At 40.3% G+C, this 27,467-nt stretch overlaps 1 protein-coding gene across 9 annotated transcripts in view; it reads left to right on the forward strand.

Annotated features, from left to right (window-relative positions):
* ubr4 (ubiquitin protein ligase E3 component n-recognin 4) overlaps nucleotides 1–27,467 on the forward strand; it is a 220,003-nt gene that overhangs the window by 60,890 nt on the left and 131,646 nt on the right. For 7 of the 9 annotated variants that reach the window (XR_011351775.1, XM_069918724.1, XM_069918722.1 and 4 more), the window contains 15 exons: nucleotides 431–532; nucleotides 1,206–1,306; nucleotides 2,294–2,492; nucleotides 5,019–5,207; nucleotides 5,752–5,815; nucleotides 11,147–11,338; nucleotides 11,446–11,516; nucleotides 12,297–12,444; nucleotides 13,652–13,885; nucleotides 17,592–17,795; nucleotides 18,746–18,928; nucleotides 20,247–20,405; nucleotides 21,068–21,220; nucleotides 24,348–24,575; nucleotides 26,614–26,771. Coding sequence is in view for 8 of the 9 variants with exons in the window: in XM_069918724.1 (XP_069774825.1) it covers nucleotides 431–532; nucleotides 1,206–1,306; nucleotides 2,294–2,492; nucleotides 5,019–5,207; nucleotides 5,752–5,815; nucleotides 11,147–11,338; nucleotides 11,446–11,516; nucleotides 12,297–12,444; nucleotides 13,652–13,885; nucleotides 17,592–17,795; nucleotides 18,746–18,928; nucleotides 20,247–20,405; nucleotides 21,068–21,220; nucleotides 24,348–24,575; nucleotides 26,614–26,771 (2,385 nt within the window). In the remaining variant the exon portion in view is untranslated. The remainder of the gene's footprint in view (nucleotides 1–430; nucleotides 533–1,205; nucleotides 1,307–2,293; nucleotides 2,493–5,018; nucleotides 5,208–5,751; nucleotides 5,816–11,146; nucleotides 11,339–11,445; nucleotides 11,517–12,296; nucleotides 12,445–13,651; nucleotides 13,886–17,591; nucleotides 17,796–18,745; nucleotides 18,929–20,246; nucleotides 20,406–21,067; nucleotides 21,221–24,347; nucleotides 24,576–26,613; nucleotides 26,772–27,467) is intronic. The other 2 variants (XM_069918725.1, XM_069918727.1) reach the window with 1 other exon arrangement.

Consider the following 27,467-nt stretch of genomic DNA (forward strand, 5'->3'; position numbering starts at 1 on the left):
AATGTTTTGGTGAAAACATTTACTCTTTGATAACAATAAACGTCAGGTTTTAAATAGCATGGATATCTGATTCCATTCAATCTGGCTTCACCAGGAAAGCCTCATTTTTGCCTAGTTTTTATTAAGACTGCATAGAGAAAGGGACTTTTTCTGCATGGAACCTTTTGTGCATGTTTTGGCTCATGCACAGAAAATGACTCTACCAGTCAAATTGTAAGATTTTCTGATTTTAGATGAGAATTTTCATCATTTCTGAATATTGTGTTTGCCATTTTTATGTGCTGTGTGTTACATGAATGTGAAAGTTAACTTTTCTCATTGGGTGATATCATAATTTTGCAATTTATGTCAGATTTTAGAATTTTTGCCCAAAAACTGAGCTTAATGGAGCATGTTTCTTCATTAAGGCACTACCCTTCTATCTCCACAGTGGCCTGGATGAGACTGTCTTGGAAGAGTGCTTACAGTACCTTGAAAAACAGCTTGAGAGCAGCCAAGCACGCAAAGCCATGGAAGAGTTTTTCTCTGAACGGTAGGAGCAAGGTTCTGTGATCTGCAGTTGAATGTTAACCTTGAGAATGAGAAGAGTGTTGGATTTAGTTGAAGTTCTATGTTAATTGTTTTGAAATCCTTTTTAGTATACCATTCTCTTGCTCCCCTACAATTTTAAGCAAGTTTATTCCCAGTGATTGTAGAATTCCAACAGCATGCTTTCACTGCTCCTTTTTTATTTGTTTTCTTCAGTAATATTTGACCAAACAGATAACAATCAGAATTCACAAGTAATCATTTGTTCAGATGAATGTTTCTCCCCTTATCTTTCTTTACCATTCGTTTTTTCATTGTTTTATTCACCCATAGAAATTCAGCACTAAACCTCGATGAAGGGCTTAAGCCCAAATCGTGGGTTCCCCATCTTTATCTTTAAAGTACATTGTTTGACCTCATGTGTTTCTTCAGCATTTTACTTTTACTTGAAATTCAGCACCACTGAGGATTCCCAATATTTCTTTTTAAAAGTGATGAGTATTGTGTGTTAACATTTAAGAGCATGAAAAAAACTTCTGAAAATGGATAAAGATGATTGGATTTTTTTTGTTCCTGAGTAACTGCATGTTTCTTTAGGAAGTTAATTGCCCTCTTGTGGCTTTTGATTCAGTTTACCAGTACCAATATCAGTTTCTGTTATTCTTGCTGCCTTGCAGGGGGGAGCTGGTACAGATCATGATGGCTACAGCCAATGAGAACTTGTCAGCCAAATTCTGTAATAGAGTGCTCAAGTTTTTCACAAAGCTCTTCCAGCTTGGTAAGTATGATTTAGTTTCCCTGTTGTTAATGATATAATATATACAGTATCTCTGACCTGAAAATATTGTTTAAGAATGTTTGGACATAACTCACTTCTATGGACTCTTGGTTTGAGTTCCATTCTTAGCTGAATAAGGATCTATGTGAGTTGAGAAGTTGCTCAATTTAAAAAAGTATTGGAACACCAAGACTGAAGAGAACTGAATGTTTTGTTGTCATGCCAACAGAGCAAACCATATATCTGTCAGTTTTAAAATTTGGAATAGATGTGAAGAACTCTTTCCATCTTTTGCCTTCAAAACTTTATGTTGACACTCTCCATTGTTTTCCACTGTGGGTTACAGAAGTCTGCTGGGAGTTGTACACTGTTGTAAGAAATGGAATTCTGTTCTTTCCAGTCAATGTATTCTTGACAAAATAATCAACCTGTGTGTTTTATAGCGATGAAATCATTTAGACTTATTATTTAGTAGCATTTGGAATGTGTGTCAGAATTTCAACTCATCATTTTGATTTCAGATGGGCTTCTTGTCAGATTTTGAGATTTGTGCTGCATATTGAGATTGGCAGTACTTTTGTATGAAACCTTTTCCTTCTCTAAAGCTCATTTTGTATTTGTTGATTTTGATAATGTAAGGATTTCTATGCCTGTTGTATTCTTTTTGCTAATTAAAATATGGCAATGAGAAAAAATTATTCATTCCAATAATTAAATTGGAATTGAGAGAATGGGCTTCGGTTTCTTAGGAAGCAATGATTTTGAAACTGACCAGCATTATAATAAGCAAGGTAGAATAAATTAAATTGTTAGAATTGGTCTTGGCAAACTTCTTGTAAATATTTTTCTTCTATCTACTTTCAAGGATGTTTCATTGACCTATTCAATTTTCCACATTGGTTTAAGAAATATTGACAAATGTGGATTCTTGAGAAGAATTAGAAATAGTTCATAAGAGAATGCGATGACTTAGTTTTCCTGTTTCAGCGGAGAAGAGCCCAAACCCAAGTCTTCTACGTTTGTGTGGCTCATTTGCTCAGCTGGCCTGTGTTGAACACACCCGCTTGCAAGCTTGGCTAACGAGAATGACCCATGCACCCCCAAAAGACTCTGACCAGCTGGAAGTGGTACAAGAAAACAGACAACTTTTGCAGATTCTAACTGCATGCATCGTTCGAGAAAACAGGTACAGTAGAATCCCCAATATTCAGCAAATGGAGGGATCACAGATGCCAGAAATGCAAATTTTCTGATTGACTGAGACACACTGTTACAAAGCCTAATTAATATACCTGCATTAAGAATACACAGTTTAAAAGACAAATGTAAAGTAATTTGAAAAAAAATCAGCATGTATAGTTCATTTTAATCGGTAATTTCCATAATTTACAATATTTAAATTAGAACCCCGGTTGTTAGTGCTGTAACAGCGTCGCACTAGCCGCGACGTTAACTGTGCCGCCATTATAATTAACCCGCCCTCCTCCAAGTTTACAGATAAAGCCTAATATACCTAATATGAATAAAGATAAAGATTCTTACAGGTGGGGATAGGGAGACACTGGGAGAATTGCCCCAGGAGTGAGAGGCATCGACCAGCTCTTCAACCTGGGAGCCGCCATTTTATTCAAGCACAACTTTATTCAAATTGCTTCTGAGGGCGGGGCATGACCAGAACACTCCACTGGCTGAATATTTTCTCCCATCTTCACCAACCAGTTATGTGTTGCTTCGGAGAAAATTTACAATTTTAAACTTTTATTTATTCTTATTATTTTAAATTTTATTTATTTCCTCATTTTTTTTTGCCAGTTGTTTGGGTTTCTGGTTAATTGAATTCTGAATAATGAGTATTCTTCTGTACTATGAAACAGAGCCCTGGGGAAAGTTTCAACAGAAAAAGTTGTTCTTTCTGTGAAAAGGTGTAGTGAGGATGTTAACTGAAAGCATCCAGGCAGGCACTCACTGAAAAGGGTAAACTCATGCCCTGATTATTGATGATGGAATGTATTCACGTTGCTAATTCATTGTGTTTTTCGACTTTGGATCTTTTATGATTTTTCTGTCTGTTCCTCAACTGCTTGGGGGAAATGCTCTTCCTTGATGACAAATTTTCTAAACGTAAACCAATCATTTTTTACTTCCCATCTAAAGTTTTGAAGCAGTGCTCTCCATGTCTCAAGCAGAGCTCTCCATGTCTCAAGCTATTCCTACAGACAAAAAAATAATGTTAGCTTTAGATTCTGGCTTGATTTGGACTCCAGGTAATCAACAACATTTGCAGAATTGAGGCTGTGTACTTCTGTATTTGTTATTACTAAGTTTTATCCATTCTGCATTACGTCACCATTCAAGGGCTTTAACTGTCTCTAGTGCCTCTGAATGATAGCTCAAATACACCTGATTCTCTCAAAACATGAACATTTGCAACATTTCCAAAACAAGCTCCTCACTTTCACATCATTACAGTGCTTACCAGTTTTTACTGATTTCCAAACTACCAATGTTTTGGAATATTTGCCTTGCCACCCTTCCAATTTAATTTGACCTGTTGCCCCTTAGACAAGCTTCCAATCTTTGGCCTCCTTCATAAATCCACCCGTTTTTCATTATTCATCTATTTTGGCTCCTCACTGCAACATTTATCCCAGATTTGTGAAGGAGGTCAAATGTGCAGGGACAGACCAATTCTTTCTTTTTTTTTGTCATTATTCTGATTGCTGCTGCTCTCTTTGGTCAGATTTGCATGTAGGTTTTCTTGATGGTGGGGAGTATCCACTACCTTTCCACTCCGAGGTATTGGTGCCCCCATACCAGGCCATGATGCAGCTGATCAGCATACTACATCTGTAGAAGTTTGCCATGCTTTTTGATGTTGTACCAAACCTCCGCCAACTCCTGAGAAAGTAGAGACACTGACATGCTTTCTTCACAATGACATTCTTGTGTTGGGTCCAGGAAGAATCCTCTGAGATAGACACACCACCTGATCTCACAGAAATTGAATCTGTCATTGGCGTCCTTGGGGACTGTTGACAAGCCTGTGGTGGGTAACTCGTAAGTTAATTGCCAGATGGTGATGTTTGGGGGTCAGGGAAGATTCAATCTGTCTCTTGCTCTCTAGTATGTGAAGTGGGGATGTGGTGATTATGGGACTTCCCTTCTGACACAAATATTTCAAATTGTTTTAATGATAAATAGTTCTACACAGGAGTATATTTCTGTGTAATTTCTTTGCAGAACTACCTAATTAATCATATCTGCCGACTCTCTCCTCTGAGATCTTTTTATTTTTCAAGTATGGGTGCTCCCTTTTATTGTAACAATACAGACACCATTCTTGGTTAAAAACTCAGCTGTTGGTTCACAGTGGAAGGCCACTTTTGAGATTTGCTTTGAAAACTAACAACTTCTATTGACAGTTGTAAAATATTTTATCAAACAATGTAACATCCATTGATAACATGTGGGACATGCTGATGCCGTTCTATTGAATGCTGAGTTCCTCCAGCATTCATGTGTTTATAAGATGATAAATGTTCATCCTAATTCAAATAATTAATTCTGACTTATAGAAAAATTATTTTATGGACAGTTGTTTTGAGCACAACCCTTGCATAACGGAACTGCCTGAAGTTCTTTTTCAGTTATTATCAGTGGCTCATATTACATGGTTTAATATGATGATAATTTGTTCTGATCTACTTTTCAGCCAAGTTGGAGAAGGTGTTTGTACAGTATTACTCAACACGCTTATTCCCATGGCAACAGACATGTTGTCCAACGGAGATGGAACGGGATTCCCGGAGCTGATGGTTGTTATGGCGACATTGGCTAGTGCTGGGCAGGGAGGTGGACACTCGCAGCTTCACCGTGCAGCTGTTGACTGGTTAGGAAAGTGGTGAGTGGAGATTACAATTCATGAGGACTTGTTTTCTGAATAGACCACACTAAGGGATGTTTGCTGTACTTTTAATTGAAGAATTGTTGAACATGTTAGAGTTACTGTTTGAAGTTGCATCTTGGAGGGAATTAGTGCAGTGGTGGCCAAACAATGACCACTGGGCCAACTGCAGCCCATTGCCCATTTTTAAGTAGCCTATTAGAAGTAAAAAATGGCAGCATTGCCGGAACTGCTGTTACAGCAGTGCTGCCACTGATGCGGACTGGCGGGGTTGCTTCCCCATGGGATCCAACAACTCAGTCTGACTGCTATTGGCTCTGTACAGGCTTTAAATGGCCTGTTAAAGGAGGTTGAAAACTGCCAGGCTTATTGTTTGGCCTGTGATTCTACATTTTTCTGTATGTGACACAGAATCAAAAAAAGTTGGCCACCTGTGGTTTAGAGATTAGAGGGGTTCAGAGATCTGAATGGTTTGAGATTATTTATATTGTAGTTTGTCACCTACAGTTCCCTTGACAAAATGTTCTTGTGACTTTTTCAGTAAGAAATACCTGTCCCAGAAGAATGTCCTTGAGAAAGTGGGAGCAAATGTAACCCAAGGAAAGGTGAGGTTTGTTGTGTGAATTTTAGATTTTTAAATAAATTTAGAAATTAAACCGATACAAAATTTTTCAATTAGCTCTATTTTGGGAGCTGCTCTCCCTTTTACTCTTACTAAATTATATAAACAAATTGATAATCCAATGGCTAAACATACACTACGTATATGGTTTCAATTCCGGAGATTTTTTGGCCTAAGTCATTTTATCTTGGAAACTCCTATTGTACTAAATTTCCTTTTTAATCCCTCTCTAATTGATCAAGCTTATTTACTCTGGAAAGTTAAAGGTATAACATGCTTTTCGGATTTATTCTTGGTTAACTCTTTCATGTCATTTGAACAATTATCCATGAAATATGATTTACCTCGATCTCATTTCTTTCGATATTTGCAGATTAGGAGTTTCTTAGTTTCGACTTTACCCTCTTTTCCCAATCGGGAGACTACGACTGTTTTAGAGGATATACTATATTCAAAATTCCCTCCAAAAGGTGTGATATCTAAATTATATAATATAATTACAAAAATAAATTCTGGGACTTTTGAAAAGTTTAAAAATGATTGGGAAAGAGGACTCAACCTTCATATTTCCAATGAAAATTGGAATAAAATTCTGCGACTGGTAAACTCTTCTTCTCTATGTGCAAAACATTCACTAATACAGTTTAAAGTTGTTCATAGAGCTCATATGTCTAAAGATAAACTCCATCACTTTTATTCTCATATCGATCCTATATGTGATAAATGTCAATTGGAAATAGCTTCCCTTACACATATGTTTTGGTTCTGTCCCTCTTTACAGAATTATTGGAAGGAAATTTTTTCCATTATATGTACTGTTTTGAATATTGATTTACAACCACATCCCATTACTGCAATTTTTGGATTACCTATGATAGATTTGACTTATTTATCTCTTCCTGCGGATCGTATGATTGCTTTTCTTACACTAATGGCTAGAAGATCTATACTTCTTTCTTTGGCTTGGCTTCGCGGACGAAGATTTATGGAGGGGGTAAAAAGTCCACGTCAGCTGCAGGCTCGTTTGTGGCTGACAAGTCCGATGCGGGACAGGCAGACACGATTGCAGCGGTTGCAAGGGAAAATTGGTTGGTTGGGGTTGGGTGTTGGGTTTTTCCTCCTTTGCCTTTTGTCAGTGAGGTGGGCTCTGCGGTCTTCTTCAAAGGAGGTTGCTGCCCGCCAAACTGTGAGGCGCCAAGATGCACGGTTTGAGGCGTTATCAGCCCACTGGCGGTGGTCAATGTGGCAGGCACCAAGAGATTTCTTTAGGCAGTCCTTGTACCTTTTCTTTGGTGCACCTCTGTCACGGTGGCCAGTGGAGAGCTCGCCATATAACACGATCTTGGGAAGGCGATGGTCCTCCATTCTGGAGACGTGACCCATCCAGCGCAGCTGGATCTTCAGCAGCGTGGACTCGATGCTGTCGACCTCTGCCATCTCGAGTACTTCGACGTTAGGGTGTAAGCGCTCCAATGGATGTTGAGGATGGAGCGGAGACAACGCTGGTGGAAGCGTTCTAGGAGCCGTAGGTGGTGCCGGTAGAGGACCCATGATTCGGAGCCGAACAGGAGTGTGGGTATGACAACGGCTCTGTATACGCTTATCTTTGTGAGGTTTTTCAGTTGGTTGTTTTTCCAGACTCTTTTGTGTAGTCTTCCAAAGGCGCTATTTGCCTTGGCGAGTCTGTTGTCTATCTCATTGTCGATCCTTGCATCTGATGAAATGGTGCAGCCGAGATAGGTAAACTGGTTGACCGTTTTGAGTTTTGTGTGCCCGATGGAGATGTGGGGGGGCTGGTAGTCATGGTGGGGAGCTGGCTGATGGAGGACCTCAGTTTTCTTCAGGCTGACTTCCAGGCCAAACATTTTGGCAGTTTCCGCAAAGCAGGACGTCAAGCGCCGAAGAGCTGGCTCTGAATGGGCAACTAAAGCGGCATCATCTGCAAAGAGTAGTTCACGGACAAGTTTCTCTTGTGTCTTGGTGTGAGCTTGCAGGCGCCTCAGATTGAAGAGACTGCCATCCGTGCGGTACCGGATGTAAACAGCGTCTTCATTGTTGGGGTCTTTCATGGCTTGGTTCAGCATCATGCTGAAGAAGATTGAAAAGAGGGTTGGTGCGAGAACACAGCCTTGCTTCACGCCATTGTTAATGGAGAAGGGTTCAGAGAGCTCATTGCTGTATCTGACCCGACCTTGTTGGTTTTTGTGCAGTTGAATAATCATGTTGAGGAACTTTGGGGGACATCCGATGCGCTCTAGTATTTGCCAAAGCCCTTTCCTGCTCACGGTGTCGAAGGCTTTGGTGAGGTCAACAAAGGTGATGTAGAGTCCTTTGTTTTGTTCTCTGCACTTTTCTTGGAGCTGTCTGAGGGCAAAGACCATGTCAGTGGTTCCTCTGTTTGCGCGAAAGCCGCACTGTGATTCTGGGAGAATATTCTCGGCGACTCTAGGTATTATTCTATTTAGTAGAATCCTAGCGAAGATTTTGCCTGCAATGGAGAGCAACGTGATTCCCCTGTAGTTTGAGCAGTCTGATTTCTCGCCTTTGTTTTTGTACAGGGTGATGATGGTGGCATCACGAAGATCCTGAGGCAGTTTACCTTGGTCCCAACAAAGCTTGAAAAACTCATGCAGTTTGGCATGCAGAGTTTTGCCGCCAGCCTTCCAGACTTCTGGGGGGATTCCATCCATACCTGCTGCTTTGCCACTTTTCAGTTGTTCGATTGCCTTATATGTCTCATCCAGGGTGGGAACCTCATCCAGCTCTAGCCTTAGGGGCTGTTGAGGGAGCTGGAGAAGGGCGGAATCTTGGACTGAGCGGTTGGCACTGAAAAGAGATTGGAAGTGTTCTGACCATCGGTTGAGGATGGAGATCTTGTCGCTGGGGAGGACTTTGCCGTCTGAGCTGCGCAGCGGGCTTTGGACTTGGGGTGAGGGGCCGTACACAGCCTTTAGAGCCTCGTAGAAACCCCTGAAGTCGCCAATGTCCGCGCTGAGCTGTGTTCGTTTGGCGAGGCTAGTCCACCACTCATTTTGGATCTCCCGGAGTTTGCGCTGAAGATGGCTGCATGCACGACGGAAGGCTTGTTTCTTCTCTGGACAGGACGGCTTTGTAAGGTGAGCCTGGTGGGCAGCTCGCTTCTTTGCCAGCAGCTCCTGGATTTCCTGGCTGTTTTCGTCAAACCAGTCCTTGTTTTTCCTGGAGGAGAAGCCCAGTACCTCTTCAGTGGATTGCAGTATGGTAGTCTTCAACTGATCCCAGAGGGTTTCAGGGGACGGGTCCGTGAGGCGGGTTGCAACGTCGAGCTTTGCTTTGAGGTTTGCCTGGAAGTTTCCTCTCGCTTCGTCTGACTGCAGGTTTCCAACATTGAACCTCTTTCTGGGGGCTTTATTGTTCCTGGGCTTTGGCTTGAAGTGAAGGTTGAGCTTGCAGCGAACCAGCCGGTGGTCAGTGTGGCATTCCGCGCTAGGCATGACCCTGGTGTGGAGCACATCTTGTTTGTCACTTTCTCGCACCAGGATGTAGTCCAGGAGGTGCCAGTGTTTGGATCGGGGATGCATCCAGGTGGTCTTAAGGCTGTCCCTCTGCTGAAAAAGGGTGTTTGTAATGACAAGTCGCTGTTCTGCGCAGAGCTCCAACAGGAGGCGCCCATTGTCGTTGCACTTGCCGACGCCATGCTTGCCCAGGATTCCTGGCCAGGTTTCTGAGTCTTTGCCGACACGAGCGTTGAAGTCGCCCAGGATGACAACCTTGTCGGCTGTAGGGGTACGTTGGATGAGGTTGCGCAGGTCGGTGTAGAACTTGTTCTTTTCTGCTGGTTCCGCCTGGAGGGTTGGAGCATAGACACTGATGAGGGTGATGTGACGCTTGTTTTGAAGTGGGAGTCGCATGGACATGATTCGGTCCGAGAGGCCTGTCGGAAGGTTTTCGAGTTTTGAGGCAATGAAGCTCTTGACCATGAAGCCTACACCAGATAGGCGTCGTTCATCCGAAGGCTTGCCAGACCAGTAGAGTGTGTAGCCCGCACCGCGTTCTTGGAGGCTGCCTACATCTGCCAGGCGGACTTCACTGAGAGCGGCTATGTCGATGTCAAGTCTGAGGAGTTCATGTGCAATGAGGGCAGACCGACGTTCAGGTCGGTGGCTGTCAGCCTTGTCTAGCATGGTTCTGATGTTCCAGCATGCTAGCTTGAGTTTGTGAGCATCTTTTGAGGGGGAGGACGTGGAGGGGGAGGACGTGGAGGGGGAGGACGTGGAGGGGGAGGACGTGGAGGGGGAGGACGTGGAGGGGGAGGACGTGGACCTGTCCTCGGGCCTGCGCAAAGGAGCTTTTAGGTGGAGTGCAGTGCGCGCAGTACTGGCCCCATCCTTTACACCCATGGTTCGTGTGCCGTGGCCAAGCAAGCTGGGACGTGGCAGCGAGGTCCTTGGGTCGTAGGTTTTATATCGGAGTGGCCTTCTCCTATGCAGGTTTCTTACCCGGGCTGGAGGGGCCTGCCTCCTCTCCTAGGTCGGTCCATACTGCCCGGACCGGGGCCGAGGCCGCCGCAGTTCACCCTGTGCCTGGATTGGGGCCGCCGCCTCCCACTCTCTGCCCAGATCGGGGCCTTCGCCTGCCCCACTCGACCGAGGCCGGTCGAATTGGAATACTATTGAATTGGAAAGAGGTTAATCCTCCCACTGTTTTCCAATGGTTTACCCAAACTATACTATGTTTAAATTTAGAGAAAATTAGAAACTCTGTCTATGAATCCCCTTCTAAGTTTGAGTTAACCTGGCGACCATTTATTCAATATTTTCATTTGTGGTGAGTTGATCTGGCTCTGTTTTCTTTCTATGATTATGTATGATAATTGGGCTATAAGATGAGATCGGAGTGATCGGCGTGGTTTAGCTATATCTGTAGGTTTTTTTTAAGTTTTTTTTAATTTTTGGGTTTTTTTTTCTCTTTTTTTCATATATTGTTATTAATTATATCTTTTTTAGAGATAGTTCACACCCTAAACTGATCTAAAAAAAATTTTTGTGATATATTTTTATTCTGTAATATTATTATTTAATATCTCTGTATTAATTCATTACTTACTATGTATTTTTTATATCTCTTTGAACTGTATGTGTTTATAAATTATAATAATAATAAAAAGATTGAAAAAGAAAGAAAGAAAAGATTTTTAAAGCCATGTCTCTTTCTAGAATTTCCTGTCAGGGACTTGTGTCAAGGTTCAGACCAGGCTCCAGCGATGTAGAATTTTCTTCACTCGAAGACTATTTAATAATTCCTTATGACTGAATTTCACCTTTCTACTATACAGCATGTAGGCATGCTTGACTGTGCCTGTCATATCATGACATACCTTGCTGATGTCATGAATGCCATGAGGCAGAGCAGTGGGCAGGGATCAACGCATGTGCTGGTGGATGGTGAAGAACGAGCAATTGAAGTTGATTCTGATTGGGTTGAAGATCTGGCTGTGGAAGAAGAGGACTCACAAGCTGAGGACTCGGTGAGTTGTTTGGCCAACTTTCTGATGAATAGTGAAATAGTGTTCTGTAAACTGGCAATATTATAGTTTTATCACACACATATAAGTGGAATATTCTTTGTTCTTAGGATGAAGATTCCCTGTGTAACAAGCTCTGCACATTCACAATTACGCAGAAGGAATTTATGAACCAGCACTGGTATGAACATTAACTTTCCACTAATCTGCTTGAGAGTGAAGCTAAGATCAGGCATTCTCAACCTTTTTTCAGCTATGGCTCCCATAGGACTCTACTCAAAGTTTATGGGTTCCCTTCTCTTGAAAGGAGTCAAGTTTAGTGAGTTTAGTTCTCATTTCTCTTCTACCCCAACCTTTCCCCCCCACCTTATTAAGGATTTTGGTCTGTGGCTTCCCTTATGCTATGGTCGCCATGGAGAATGGCTGACTTGATGATGATTGTTTTGTATTTTACTCTGTAGGTTAGATTCACAGAACTCCTTAGGCCCAAGTCATCAATGCTGACTGAGCTGTCTATCTACGCTAAGCCCACTTTCCTGAGTTCGGCCTATATCGCTCTAAATCTTTCTTATCCATGATCTTGTCCAAATTTTTTGAAAATGTTGCAATTGTACCCGCCTTTACTACCTTATCTGGTAGTTGATTTAGTAGTTCATCATCACTCTGGTACAGTATAGCAAGTTACTGTGGCTAGATGGAAATGCAAAATTGATGTTACAGCCAGGACAACAGGGCAGACTAAAGTAGTGTACATCTCTGTGGGGAATGGAATACAGTTTCATGGAACATAAAAATGAAGAGAGAAACTTGCTTGCCACTCTTAAACAGAAACTAATGTATGATTTCAGAGCTTGGCATGATGGGCAAATTATATAGGTTTAGGATCTAAAAAATTGCTGTAAAATGATGAAAACTATGAACCATAAAGAGAAAAGCTGACTCATCTCGCTTGTTATTTCAGGTATCATTGCCACACTTGTAAAATGGTGGAAGGTGTTGGTGTATGCACCATTTGTGCAAAAGTCTGTCACAAAGATCATGAGATTTCTTACGCAAAATATGGGTCATTCTTCTGTGATTGTGGAGCAAAGGAAGATGGGAGTTGTCAGGTATGCAATAAATAAGTTAATAATGAAGGATTATAGGTTGTTTTGCAGAACATACTGGTCAATATTTCTATTGGATACATTTAATGGAAGAACAAGAGCTTTTCCTATGTTATTTTCTGAATGTTGTCTCTAAAAGGTGTTAATATCCACCTGTGCTGTGGATTTCTAGCTTGATGAAGCGACGTGTGATCAATAGACAGAAGTTAGAGTTCTGGAAAATAATGATGACTGCATTCAGCTCTTTCCGCCCCAGACAGTCACTTTGTTTTTATTCTATAATTAAGCCATGAGGGTCCAGTGGTTCTCAATTTTTTTCTCTCTAAGCCCCATGTGGCCTCCAGCCGAACATGCCATGACCCACTCGTGTCGATGACTGAGCAATCTTTTCAAATCAGAGGCAGCTCTCTAAGAAACACACCTTTATCTAATTTAATGTATCTTATTTAACATTTTAAAATTCAGCATGAAAACATACCATGGCCCACTGGTTAAGGACCATTGCACAAGGCTGTATATTTCATCCTCACAGTATCAGCTGCAGCTTTTTAACTGTGATTTACATTGCAGTAAAACCATGTTTCTATGATCATGTAATTTTTCCCATCCATTAAATTTTCCATTTTATCCCCTTCATCTTCAAAAGACAGGTTCCTGTTGAAATAAGAAAGCGATCCATTATAAAGTTGGATTAATCCCTCTTTTCCTACATTTAAACTTCTAGATATAATTCTTGAGAGACCTTCAGTCATATTTGAAAGGTCTGTGAGAAAATGTTTGCTTTATAAAGTGCCAGGATTTTCAATTTTTCAATTTCTCAGAACAGGATTCATTTTTCTCTTGAAGAATTGTTCCAGTCTTTCATCTGCTTCCAGTAAAGAGCATTAAGTGGAGTCTTGTGGATTCTTCTAAATCACTTTTTAAAATTTTGGGAGGTAGTGAGACTTGGGGCCAAATAAAAGCTTCAAATACCAATCCCATACTTTCTTTGTGTTTCTTCATCTGTCGCTGCAAACAGATCTGAGGTCTAATTTAGAATTTGTCCACCAGTTAGCACTGAAAACAGCCCTTTCCAAATCTTCAAATATATGATATTTAAATAACAAAACTAGCAAATATGAGAGCAGATAGGATTGAGCAGTGAAGGCCAAATGTGGGTTTTGGATGGGCAATTTGAACATAATTTTTTTGTTATTTTGTGGATCTACAGGCTTTGGTTAAACGGAGTCCGAGCAGTGGGATCAGTTCCTCCATGAAAGAATCATCTGCCTTCCAGAATGAGCCTCGGGTCCCAGAGAGTGCACTGCGACATCAGAGCTCTTCTCCAGCTGATAAATGCAAAATGATAAGTGCAGATGGCAAAACCTGTGACGATGACAAGCCGAAGAAGAGTACATTGTGCAAACAGATTGAGGGCTGCAGGGAGGAGTTACAGAGCCAGGTGGTGAGTACTCACCAGTGAATTTAGAGATTCAAGACTTATTCATTGAGTACATTGAATTGGTCCACAAATGCCATCTACAGGCGGCTGCCTTGATGTTGCTGGCCATTCTTGTAGTGTACTTAATTTTGCGGGCTGCCTGCATAGCATTGCAAAAATTAGTTTTGCACTATCTCTGTTAAGGTTATTATAAACAAAACTATTCTGATAAATTCCAAAGCTGATGGAAGTTTCATAAGAACTTGGGAGTAATAAAGGAAAAGTCCTGCAGGTCTCTGTTATTGGACACTCACATATGCTGTGCAGTGTTGCTTGGGAAGTGGTGACTGTTTATTGGGGAGGTTCTGTGATCAACAAAGCTTCCTATTTCAGTGAGGCATGAGGCTGCAGATGCAAGAATCTGGATTTAAAAAAAACTAGTTCTCCTTCACAATCACTCTTTTTTCCTGGTAAAATTCATTCTTGCTCTGAACAATTTCTCCTTTGACTCTTCTCACTTCTGACGTATACAAGACGTAGTCATGGGGATCCGCATGAGTCCTAGCTATGCCCATTTTTTTTGTTGGCTTTGTGGAACAGTCCTTCTTGGGCACCACTCAGTAACTCTTTCTTCTTTGCATTCAATGCCACTTATTGTACCTGTGTGGAATTCGTACATTTCATCACTTTTAGCACCAATTTCCATGCATCTCTCAAATTCACATGGGCTATTTCCAGCACTTTCCCTTTCTGGGTCATATTGTTTTCATCTCAAGAGACAAACTATCCATTGATATTTATTATAACCCCATTGACTTCCACGATCATCTTGAAATTTATCTTGCATGTGAGAACAAGAGCAATTTGTTTTTTTTTGGGAATGAAGATGGCTGAGAATCTAGTTGCAGTATATTTGGTATTAACTGCATTTTTTTCTGCATTCTCCCACCTGATGGGTTGTGGTACATCATTGGTGCCCTCATTCTTTGCACCAAATCAATTTATCAGGTGAAAACATTAGGTGAGGGGATTAGGGAGTCATCAAAGGTAAGTGTTTTGAACAGAGTAGAGGGTGCCTGGAATGCGTTGCCAGGGGTGGTGGTGGAGGCTGATACAATTTAAGAGACTCTTAGATAAGCACGTGGATGCAAGAAGAAAAGAGAGTTATGGGTGTGAGATAGGGAAGGTTTAGTTTGTTGAACTGCTTTATGTAGGTCAGCATAACCTAAGGGCCTGTACTACTGTGCAGGTGGTACAGCTTTAGCAAGATAATTAATTTTTTCTGGTAGAATGTTAATAAGATTGGCATTATATCACCTAGAATTGCAATGCCCTTGATGAGATACCTTTAGGTGGAAGTGAAAGCACTGAAAACAAAGACATCCTGAATTCAGTGACTGCTTTATTTTATAAATTGAGAACTATGTCCCTTAAAGAGATCAATATTTACTCATCATATAGAACTGCTGCTGCCATGAGTTCACCAGTCACCTGTGCCCTGGACCTCTCTGTTTGATCCTGGGAATTTTTCTTGTGGGAACTTGGCTCTCAGCTCATTGACACGATATAGGATTCCCTCAACACCATTTTTGTCACAGCACAGGAGTAACAAATGCAGTTGAAAGCAATGACGACCACCTTGGCAATCATCAGATCTGCTGTGAAAATTGAATTTTGTGAATCTCTTTGACGTTCGCAAATGCTCAGGATCGGTTGACGATTAAAAAACATTAAAGATCAAATTATTCGTACATGTTGGAAATTAAAGTTTAAAAAAACCATATAAAACTATTTAATTGTTTAAGTAACATAAAACTTCACTTTACCTTCTCTTGGCTGGGAAATTTGCAGCCATTTGGACTGCCATGGTGGAGTTCAGCTGTGTGGTCAGTTGTCTGCTGAGGGATGTTGCAATAGGGACATACGTGCAATGAGATTGGTTGCCAATCTCAGTACAAAATTTATTCCTCCTCACTATTTATGCGCAAGTCTGTCATGGGTCTTATAGTTTTTTAAAAAAAGGAGAGTGGGTTTTTTGGTTTTCTGTGATGGCAGCTTGGTAATCGTGGTCAATGAGATGGAAAATTTAGTTCTGGGAAATGCATCACTTTTCCTTTGCCAGGACTTTTTATTCCCAATAAATATTTCCATGACAGGTATAAAATTGTTGGATTCAACAAAAGTATTGGTTTTACTTTGAATGGCATCAATAATGTTTAGTAAAATAAATGCTTCCCTAGGCATTGACATACAAAAAGTGACATTGTCTTTTCAAAAGGTTTTAATGTAAATAATTGAAGGTTTTGTTACAAAACTAGACCTTGGCAGCTGAATGCATAAAGGTCAGTGGATGAGGAAAAATGTTCAGGAGCATTATAGAGAGCTGCAAATTATTGGTTCTGAAAACAAGATGAGACTTTCAAAATTACTTATCAAGGAGAGAATGTAGATCGAAACAGCAAGAGTGAACAAGTGTGAGTTTGGATAAGGTTTTGAATTATAAATTTTTGCAGAGTAGAATGAAGCAGATTAGTTGGAGGTTTGCTAGAATAGTCAAAAGAAATCAAAAGCATGCAGGTTTGGGAAATGGTCTGGATAACTTGATGATAACAGTCCTAGTGTTGATTGATGTATGAATATGATGCCCAGCTTGTAAATAGACTATTTAATTTCATTAACTTGCAAGAAAAGGCATGACATTGACAACTTGGGGAAGGAATTGTGACTAGAAGTTGAAGACCTAGGGTTTAATACTTGTCAAATTTAACTGTACTAAATTTCCTTGTCTATCTGAATTTCAGACATTTTGCCCATGAAGGGATAAAAAGAACTGACGATCAGTAAACTTGGATATCATCAGTTTAAAATGACAAAATGAATGCCATGGCTTTTGAAAGATTTGGCCAAAGTGCAGTATGTTAATGAGAAATAGGGAGTCGATGATGGATTTTTGTGGAGCATTTGTCTGGAGTATATTTGTCTGTGTTTCTCTGACTGTGAATGTAACCATGGGAACTTAGTCCCATTCAAGTGGAGGATGATGGAGAGAATAGTGTAGGAAAGCTTGCTTCACTTTTTCAGGTATCCCCAGGCAGTGTGATATATATGTAAAGTCAAACTCCTTCTGTGTAGTCCCATCAGGCATTGTTGATTAAATCTGTACATCAAGGATGGGTAACCTTTTTTAAAACTCACATTCCACCTTAAGTATTTTGTATGCCATAGATGCTCTGTGATCAGTGAGGGAATGCTTAAGGTGGTTTGTGAGTTGAAAGAAAAAGTTTGAAAACCACTGTTTTAATTGAACCGAATAGACTCGTTATGTGCACAGTTTCATAATTGTAAAGACAATGGGCCAATTAAAATTTTTCTCAAGCAAAATATTTCCGTAACAATACGTAACATCTCGAGCAATGATTCTCAACCTTCCCTTCCCACTCACATACCACCTTCAGCAATTCCTTACCAATCACAGATTGGCATTGGGAATACTTAAAGTGGAATGTGAGTTTATATAAAAAAAAGGTTGCCCACCCCAGGTCTATATTTAACATAAATAATTTGACATTTGATCCTATAGACAGTCAAGATCTTAAACACAACAGTCTAAATTGGGCTGAAATTTAGCAAATATTTTGCCTCCTTGTCATCACACCAAAAAATTTTGTAGTCACAGGAACTCCAAGTCACCCCAAATTCACTAAACTTGTTTCTCTTTCATTTTATCTAGTCCGGCTGCTGCACTGCTGGGTTGGTCCTAGATATGCTTGTCTTCCTGATGGATGCAATTCAGACAAATTTTCAACAAGCCTCAGCAGTTGGCAGCAGCAGCAGAGCCCAGCAGGCATTAGATGATCTGCACACAATGGAGAAGAATATGGAAATGACCGACCAGCTGATGGTACGCCCTGGAACTGGAAATGGAGTGTTGAGGGTTAGAAAGTGTTTGGTACAGTAATTGAGTATGATGAATGATGTACTGCTGTGCAATATGTAAGCTGTGATGTCCTGTAATGTGTTGTGAAATAATATCCCTGTATTAGCCAAATGCAAGCCACCTAATGAAGAATGACAATTATTTTGTTATGTAGATAGGTCAATGTTCACAATTAACTCAAAATCATGAGGAGTATATTTTTACAACGTAACTGCAAAAGAGTCACTCATCAAGTAAAAATGTTAATTTAAAAAAAAAATGTAAATCAAAATGTAGGTGGGATTCAGTCTTGCAAACTTGCATAGTATAATGTAAAAGACATCTTGTACATTTCAATAAGAAACAATATACAGTGATAATTTGCAGCAACAAATCAGTGATAATACTTTGGGAAGTTTGACTTTTTAAATACAGAAACACTGTCCAAGGAGATGTTTAAAAGGTTCTCAACAAAGGTTTAATTAAGGAAATAGATTTTAAGGAGTGCTTTGAAGGAGAAAATTCCACAATTTAGTGTATGGGCAGTTTGAGTGATTTAATTGAAACAATTTTTGCACCCTCATCTGTGAATTTGAGGCTTGGACATCCTTTCCACCATAATACAGTTCCTTTCTCCATATTTCTTTGTACTAATTATTTTCAATTAAAAAAACACAAGTTTTGTCAGAATAACATGTTAAGGGCAAACTATATGTGAAATTTTGAAAAGCAGGATTTTGTGAAGTAACTGCTTCTGTCATTTAGAATATTCTTTAATTTTTGCACTGTTCCTTTTTAATCTCTTGGGGGTAGAAATATTTTCAAAAAAATTGAGTTCTCTCTAATTTTTTGGCTTAGCTTATATTTGTTGAAATAAGTTGGCTGTTTGTATTTGTTTACTGTTTTCTACTAGATTTATTGATGTTGTTCTTTTTTTTTGATGCTGACTGACTGTTCTGGTCTTATAGGTTCCCACTCTGGGTTCTCAGGAAGGAGCCTTTGAGAATGTACGGATGAACTACAGTGGGGATCAAGGGCAAACAATTCGACAGCTCATCAGTGCACATGTGTTACGCCGTGTTGCTATGTGTGTTCTCTCATCTCCCCATGGACGGCGACAGCACCTCGCTGTTAGCCATGAGAAAGGAAAGGTACATTTTATTATAATTTTAGGATTTTTTAGAACAAAGTTTACCTTGTGTGTTCATGAGTTGTAGCATGAGCAGCCCTGATCAGCTTGATCTGAGTTGCTTGACATATTAAACAAAGATATTGGATTGGTTGATAAAGAACAGGATTAACAGGTAATAAAGGAAGAGGCCAAAATAAACCAGTTTAAGAAGAGACAAACATAGCCACCAGAGGTGGACAAGGAATGCATTGGAGGCTAAAATTGGAGAAGAAATTTTGTCAGAGGTTTAGAGCAAATGCATCCACATCAAATAAGGCATTGATCTTGGTAATGATTCCTGGGTTATGCCACAGACTTCCATCCGCTACTCCAGAAAAAAAATGGAGATTTTGGCAAAGAAAGAACCTTTCTTTTTATAAAAAAAAAGAGATAAAAGTTATCATTGTATCCCAGCCATTCCTGTGTCTTTGCATTGATTTTCTTCTTGGTTTCCTCTGGCTACTCCCCTTTTACTACCTTTTTGTTAATGGCACAATTTCATCTTCTCTGAGTCTCTTATTTATTGCCTTTTTTTTAAACTTGATGTATGTTTGTGTGTGATCTCTTGGTGCCTGCCACATTGACCACCGCCAGTGGGCTGATAACGCCTCAAACCGTGCATCTTGGCGCCTCACAGTTTGGCGGGCAGCAACCTCCTTTGAAGAAGACCGCAGAGCCCACCTCACTGACAAAAGGCAAAGGAGGAAAAACCCAACACCCAACCCCAACCAACCAATTTTCCCTTGCAACCGCTGCAATCGTGTCTGCCTGTCCCGCATCGGACTTGTCAGCCACAAACGAGCCTGCAGCTGACGTGGACTTTTTACCCCCTCCATAAATCTTCGTTCGCGAAGCCAAGCCAAAGAAAGAAAAAGAACTAGGTTAAATAAATGTTTTTCTGTATAACTTGTAGGCTTTTGAGTTTCACATAAAACATGCCATCTTGCATGACCACAAGACAAAATTTAAATGTTCTATGCTAAAAACTTACAAAACCATCATGATTACGGGAAACATAAAGTGATACATTGTAGTCCACAGAATTTCTACATTCATCAAATTCTCTCTTTTTTTGTTGTTTGTGTTCCATTGAAGCTTCATTCTGAGATCTTAATGATACAACATTGTTGCCTGCAATTGACTTGAGACAGTTGACGGGGAGGGCAATGGAATTACCCAAATCTGGAACTCAGCCATTTTCTAGAAGAGTTCAAATTGTTCATAGTAGTGTTAAAAGTGTATCCATAAAACAGTCCTTCAGGTCAGACTTGACCACAGAAGCTTTCCTCTTTTTGCAGATCACAGTGCTTCAACTCTCAGCATTACTCAAACAGGCTGATTCAAGCAAACGTAAACTGACTCTAACCCGACTAGCTTCAGCTCCTGTTCCTTTCACTGTACTGAGTCTGACTGGAAACCCATGTAATGAAGATTACCTCGCAGTGTGTGGACTTAAGGTAAGTGATGTCAAGATCCTTTCTCAGGACCAAAATATCTCTCATCAGATTTGTTTAGAAAACATTGTGTCCTGTGCCTCATTTTTAACAAGAAAATATTTTGAAGAAATATTGTTTTCATTTAAGATCTTTTAAGCCCTCTATGCTTTGGCTTGTGAAAATGCCTATATTTATGATAGTGACTCCTAGAAGTTTCTTTCCAATAACTGTCACACTGTGTAACCTTTTTACATTAATCAGGCAATGCTCCAACACACAAAAAGACTGTCTGCACTCTACCTAGGTCACTTTTTTTTTGCACATATTTGTTGTTTCTTTTAATTCAATTAAGCATCCTATTGTATTTTTTAGTTGCTTTGGTTCTAAATCACCACCTGTTTAGCCACAGCAAGCAAGAAATTTGTTGCATATGTACATTGTACAATGCATATGATAACAAACTCATTATCATTGTCAATGGTTGAGGTCATTGGAAGGAATGACATTTTGGACAGTATTCCTGGTTACAATTCATTTAATTCCTGGTAATCCAATAAATCATAGACTTACTACGTTATAGATTACTGGCAATTGTTCCTCTTAGTCAGCTCACTGACCTTCCACTTGAAGCATATACATTGATCATAGAGCAATGATTTAACGTTAAATGTATTACCTTCTAGGATTGCCATGTTCTCACGTTCAGCAGTTCAGGATCCGTCTCTGATCACCTTGTTCTTCATCCGCAACTTGCCACTGGTAACTTCATCATTAAAGCAGTATGGTTGCCAGGATCACAAACTGAACTTGCAATTATAACAGCAGATTTTGTTAAGGTAAGATTAGAATGACAGGAGCTCTACATTACTCTCCCAGCACCACCTTCCATTTATGACAAAATGGAAATGCTTATTTGGCTGCCAAAGTTTATTTATCCATCTGTAGATATTATTCTTTTTATGGCTAGAGAATAAAGCTATTATTTTGTTGCACCTGTGATGTGCTTCAGGCAGCAATGGGTCAATTTTAGCAAGTGATGCATTCATGGTACATCTCAAAGAAAATCCCACCTCCAAAATATAGTATTTTGTAAGGGTTTTTAATGATCCACAGCATTTGCATGTATTGTGCTAGGGAAATCAGTTGCTGTCGTTAAGAATATTAGGAAGATTAAATTAGAATCATGTCCTTTTATTGCTTTGTTTGATTATTCTCTAGAAGAGGATTTCCTTGAATTCAACTCAAAAAAGAATACTTCATTGATGGCCAGATGAACAGCTTTAATAAGATGAAAAGACAGCATAGCACCAGCTCATATGCAATGGTTATAGGATGTTATGTCTTGCTTGAGTTTGGAGAAAATTAGACATAATGTTAAAGAGATCAAGGTTGAATCTGACAAGATATGGGGCCCATTCATGGACTATGATCATAATTTAATTACTGAGGCAGGGGTGTTGTGGGGGTTTTCTGTCTGATGTCCAAGAGCTGATACTCGATTCTTTACAATTTATTTGCTGGTGACCGTGTTTAGTGGGAGAGGTTAGATTAGTATAGGCTTTTTCTTTTTTTTATATATATAACTAGAAGAGATTGGTCTGTTTAGATAGTCACAATGTATATCTCAATATTAGAATATGAGGTGAAATTCTCAAGTATATTTCACATTTTTCAGTATTATATAAGAACAACTGAAAAGTGGCAAAGCAGCAGGTATGGATGGAATCCCCCCCCAGAGGTCTGGAAGGCTGGCGGCAAAACTCTGCATACTAAACTGCATGAGTTTTTCATGCTCTGCTGGGACCAAGGAAAGCTGCCTCAGGACCTTCGTGATGCCATCATCATCAAAAACATCAAAAAAAACAAAGGCGAGAAATCAGACTGCTCAAACTACAGGGGAATCACGCTGCTCTCCATTGCAGGCAAAATTTTCGCTAGGATTCTCCTTAATAGACTAATACCTAGTGTCGCCAAAAATGTCCTTCCAGAATCACAGTGTGGATTTCGCGCAAACAGAGAAACGACTGACATGGTCTTTGCCCTCAGACAGCTCCAAGAAAAGTGAGAACAAAACAAAGGACTCAACATCACCTTTGTTGACCTCACCAAAGCCTTTGTGAGCAGGAAAGGGCTTTGGCAAATACTAGAGCGTCTCGGATGCCCCCCCCCCCCAAGTTCATCAACATGCTTATCCAACAGCACGAAAACCAACAAGGTCGGTTCAGATACGGCAATGAGCTCTCCGAATCCTTCTCCATTGACAACGGCGTGAAGCAAGGCTGCGTCCTCGCACCAACCCTCTTTACTATCTTCTTCAGCATGATACTGAAACAAGCCATGAAAGACCTCAACAATGAAGACGCTGTTTACATCCGGTACCGCACGGATGGCAGTCTCTTCAATCTGAGGCGCATAAAAGCTCACACCAAGACACAAGAGCAACTTGTCCGTGAACTACTCTTTGCCATCGAAGCTGCTTTAGTTGCCCATTCAGAGCCAGCTCTCCAGCCCATGACGTCCTGTTTTGCAGAAACTGCCAAAATGTTTGGCCTGGAAGTCAGCCTGAAGAAAACTGAGGTCCTCCATCAGCCAGCCCTCCCACATCTCCATCGGGCACACAGAAATCAAAACGGTCAACCAGTTTACCTACCTCAGCTGCACCATTTCATCTGATGCATGATCAACAAAGAGATAGACAACAGACTCGCCAAGGCAAATAGCGCCTTTGGAAGACTACACAAAAGAGTCTGGAAAAACAACCACCTGAAGAAACACACAAAGATCAGCGTGTACAGAGCCGTTGTCATACCCACGCTCCTGTTCGGCTCCGAATCATGGGTCCTCTACCGGCATCACCTACGGCTCCTAGAATGCTTCCATCAGCACTGTCTCCGCTCCATCCTCAACATTTATTGGAGTGACTTCATCACTAACATCGAAGTACTCAAGCTGGCAGAGTCCGCAAGCATTGAATCCACGCTGCTGAAGACCCAACTGCGGTGGGTGGGTCACATCTCCAGAATGGAGGACCATCGCCTTCCCAAGATCGTGTTCTATGGCGAGCTCTCCACTGGCCACCGAGACAGGTGCACCAAAGAAGAGGCACAAGGACTGTTTAAAGAAATCTCTTGGTGCCTGCCACATTGACCCCCGCCAGTGGGCTGATATCGCCTCCAACCGTGGATCTTGGCACCTCACAGTTCGGCAGGCAGTAACCTCCTTTGAAGAAGACCGCAGAGCCCACCTCACTGACAAAAGACAAAGGAGGAAAAACCCAACACCCAACCCCAACCAACCAATTTTCCCTTGCAACCGTGCCTGCCTGTCCCGCATCAGACTTGTTAGTCACCAACAAGCCTGCAGCAGACGTGGACATACCCCTCCATAAATCTTCGTCTGCGAAGCCAAGCCAAAAAAAGAAAAGAAGAATAAGACAATGTATAATTTGTGTCTATTATAATTTTAGTCTATTAAGGAGAATCCTAGAGAAGATTTTTCCTGCAATGGAGAGCAGCGTGATTCCCCTGTAGTTTGAGCAGTTTGATTTCTCGCTTTTGTTTTTGTACAGGGTGATGATCATTTTTTATAAAGCTTTATAATTAATTAATATCCAAACAATATATACATGTAATATTTCTATATCAAATTTTAAAAATAGTTTAAAAAGAATATCAGGAAAATTTAGTCTATATATCTGCTCAGACAATCGTAAGCAATACAGCATTGAATCAAGCCATTTGGCCAAACTAGTCTGCACCAAGCATCAACTGGTCGTCTCATTTTTTTTCTTATATTCTTAAAATGCTTTGGAGAATTTAAATCTGCTTTGGATTTAATTTCAAAGTTGCTTCAAGTTAAATTAGTTGTTTTTTGAAACCAAATATCTGCTTCTGCCGAAAATATTGAAGGTGCCTGTAAAATTTTTTTTTAAACCAATTTGTGTTCTAATTTTCTTGCTCACAGGTGTACGACTTATCCACCGATGCCTTGAGTCCAATGTATTACTTCCTTTTGCCAAGCTCAAAGATTCGTGATACAACATTTCTTTTCAGCGAGGAAGGGAAAAGTATCATTGTCATCATGTCTTCAGCGGGTTATATGTACACGCAAGTGATGGAGGAAGCTAGTAGTGCTCAGCACGGGCCATTCTATGTCACCAATGTGTTTGAAATTGTGCATGAGGACCTGAAGGTTTGTAAATGATAAGTTTGTGCTGTTAAAGTATTTTGCTTTTCTATGCATTTCTTTTTTGTCAGCAATACCCGTCTGAAGACATCCCGAGTACTATTCCAAGTTTAATGGAAAGAAATAAAACTTGTGACTAGATTTAGTTTTGTAATAGAGTTGACCGAAGATACAAAGCCACATGCTATAATTTGGCATGTTGTGAAATTGAATTCATGAATTTGGTAGTTTAGGTCATTTGAGGAAAGGGAGTTGTTTTTTTTAGCTGTCTGACTTGACTTTCATTTATCTCAAGGGCAACTGGGGATAAGCAGTAAACATTGATTAGCCATTGTTGTCATTTAATCTAACAAATTTGACAATTTTGCCAATATTCACAATTTCAAACAGCAGATTTCCCAGCCCTATAAAAAAGGTCTACATTTAAAAAGTTCCTTTCTTGTTTTGCAGCGTGCCTTAGAGTGCTTTACTGCTCATCATGCAGTTGTGAAGCAACCAATGTAACGTAGGAGGTAATAGATTAATTGCTTTGGCAGCTACTACAGACTGGGGAATTATGCTTCATGGAATTTCGTCATCTGTAGAAATCAAAGAATGAGAAGAAGAGATGCTCAGCATTCCATTCAGTGACTATTCTCACAGAAACAGGCAGAATGGAAAGAGACCCTCTCGGTCACATTGCTCGACATCATAAGCAATCCCCATTTCTAGCACTCAACTCCTAATAACGAGGATAGATACTGGATCTCAAACTTTTCATGTATATTAATGATTTGGATAGGATTGCAGATGACATGATGCGTAAGTTTGTGGATTACATTAAAAGTAATGGTATGATGGAGAGTGAAGGAGGTTGTTTGAGCTTATAACAAGATACAGAGTGAAGGTGGCTGAGAGGTGACCTTTATGGAAGTTTATAAAATAATGAGGGACATAGACTGAGCAACAATTTTTTTTTTAATCAGATGGTAATGGGTATATTGAAACAAAGGAAGTGATAGCGGCAGGTACACTTAGAATGTTTAAAAGACATGGATAAGTTCATAGATCAGAAAGATGTGAAGGGATCTGATGGTTAAAAGAAAGAGGAATTCAATGAATGTGGAAATTGGTTTACACAATGACATGTTAGAATATTGCAAACATGGAGCTGCAGTCTGACCAAGTTCTTTACTACCATGAGTCACTCAGCCCATTAAGGTCATGCTGACCATTGAGCACTCATTCATATTCATCCCATTTTACTCTTCTCACATTCTTATCGGTTCCCTTTCGCTTTCACCTGCATACTCAGAAATTTACAATGGGCAATTACTCTCTGAATCCCCGCATCATTGGGGTGTGAGAGGAATCTGGAGAACTTGGAGGAATCACATGCAAACTCAACACAGATGGCACAGGGGGTCCAGATTGCTGGAGCTGTGAGAAAGCAACACCACTAGCTACCTCAATCAACCTGAGGGGAAATGTAGGAATCTGTGTTATAGGAAGCGATGACATCTGCTGAAGGCTTAGAAGGATGATTGGGCTTAATTCGGTGTTCAGAGTTTAATTTCTCAAAACCTGAATGCCAGTGCACAAAGTAACAGAAATGTTATGCTTTCTTCTCTGAATGTGGCATTGTTAGCAGGACCTGTACATTATACATCCATCACAGTACTGTGAAGGTGATGATTCACCAAGCTTTCTGGATGACTTCATCGGGCAGTTCAGAACAACCCTGTTAATGTGTAATATGAATCGTATAGATGCTTGCTTGGGTGAAGGATAGAGCAAGTGAAATCAGTGAACTTTTCATTTGAATGGCTGTTGAGAACAACAGTTTCACGTTCACTCTTATACCTTCAGTTTGCTTCCAGATTTTTCAAATGGTCAAGGTGGGATTTAGATTTTCTGTTGTGTTCAGTTACATACTTTCTGAACCTTTGCATATCATTTTATTTATGTGATTTATGCCTGTAGTTGTAAATATTTAGGATACTTCATGTTTCAAACCAAAGACTCTATTGCTCTGTAAAAATATTCTATATCCTTTCTTTTCTAGGATAGTAATGGACAGGTTGCTGGTGGTGGTGTCTCAGTCTATTACTCCCATGTCCTCCAGATGCTGTTTTTTAGTTACAGTCAGGGCAAGTCCTTTGCAGCCATGTTAAGTCGCACTACCCTGGAAGTGCAACGTCTGTTCCCAATCAACCTGAAAAGGTGGGTGACAATCAAGGATTATATCACATGGAGGTGTGTGACACAAGAGGCGATGATCAGACACTTCCTTCACTTTCTGAGACTCTGCTTCGAGGAAGCTACCTTATTCCTTGCTTTTATACCATATATTTCATCTAATGATCTATTTATATGACTGATTTGTAAAATAGTCACAAAAAGAAAAAAAAAATCAGTAAAACTAGAAACCCTAAAGTAGTGCAGATATAGCAAGTGAAGAAAATATAGAGCAGTTAAAGATAGTTATTCTTTTTATTTAGACATTCAGCACGGTATCAAGCCATTTCAGCCCACGAGTCTATGCCAGCCAATTTACATCCAATTAATCTACAACCCCCCAGAACTTTTCGAATGGTGGGAGAAAACCAGAGCTCCTGGGGAAAACACATGCTGGTACAGGGAGAACGTACAAACTTCTTATAGATTGCAGACACTGTAAAGACGTTGCTCTAACTGCTGCTCCAACCATGCAACCCAAACATAGGGAGCATAAAATCATATTTGCAGATGGAGAACAGAAATAGGCCCTTCACCCAAGAGGGCCTGCACCAGCAATTAAGCACCCATTTACAGTAACCATATCTCAAGCCATTTTTTCCCTCCACATTCCTATCAACTGTTCCCAGATCCTTCACTGCTCAGTTAGAACACTGGCCAATTAACCTACCAATCTGTACA

Source organism: Narcine bancroftii, chromosome 2 (genome assembly GCF_036971445.1).
Source record: "Narcine bancroftii isolate sNarBan1 chromosome 2, sNarBan1.hap1, whole genome shotgun sequence".
NCBI lineage: Eukaryota > Metazoa > Chordata > Chondrichthyes > Torpediniformes > Narcinidae > Narcine > Narcine bancroftii.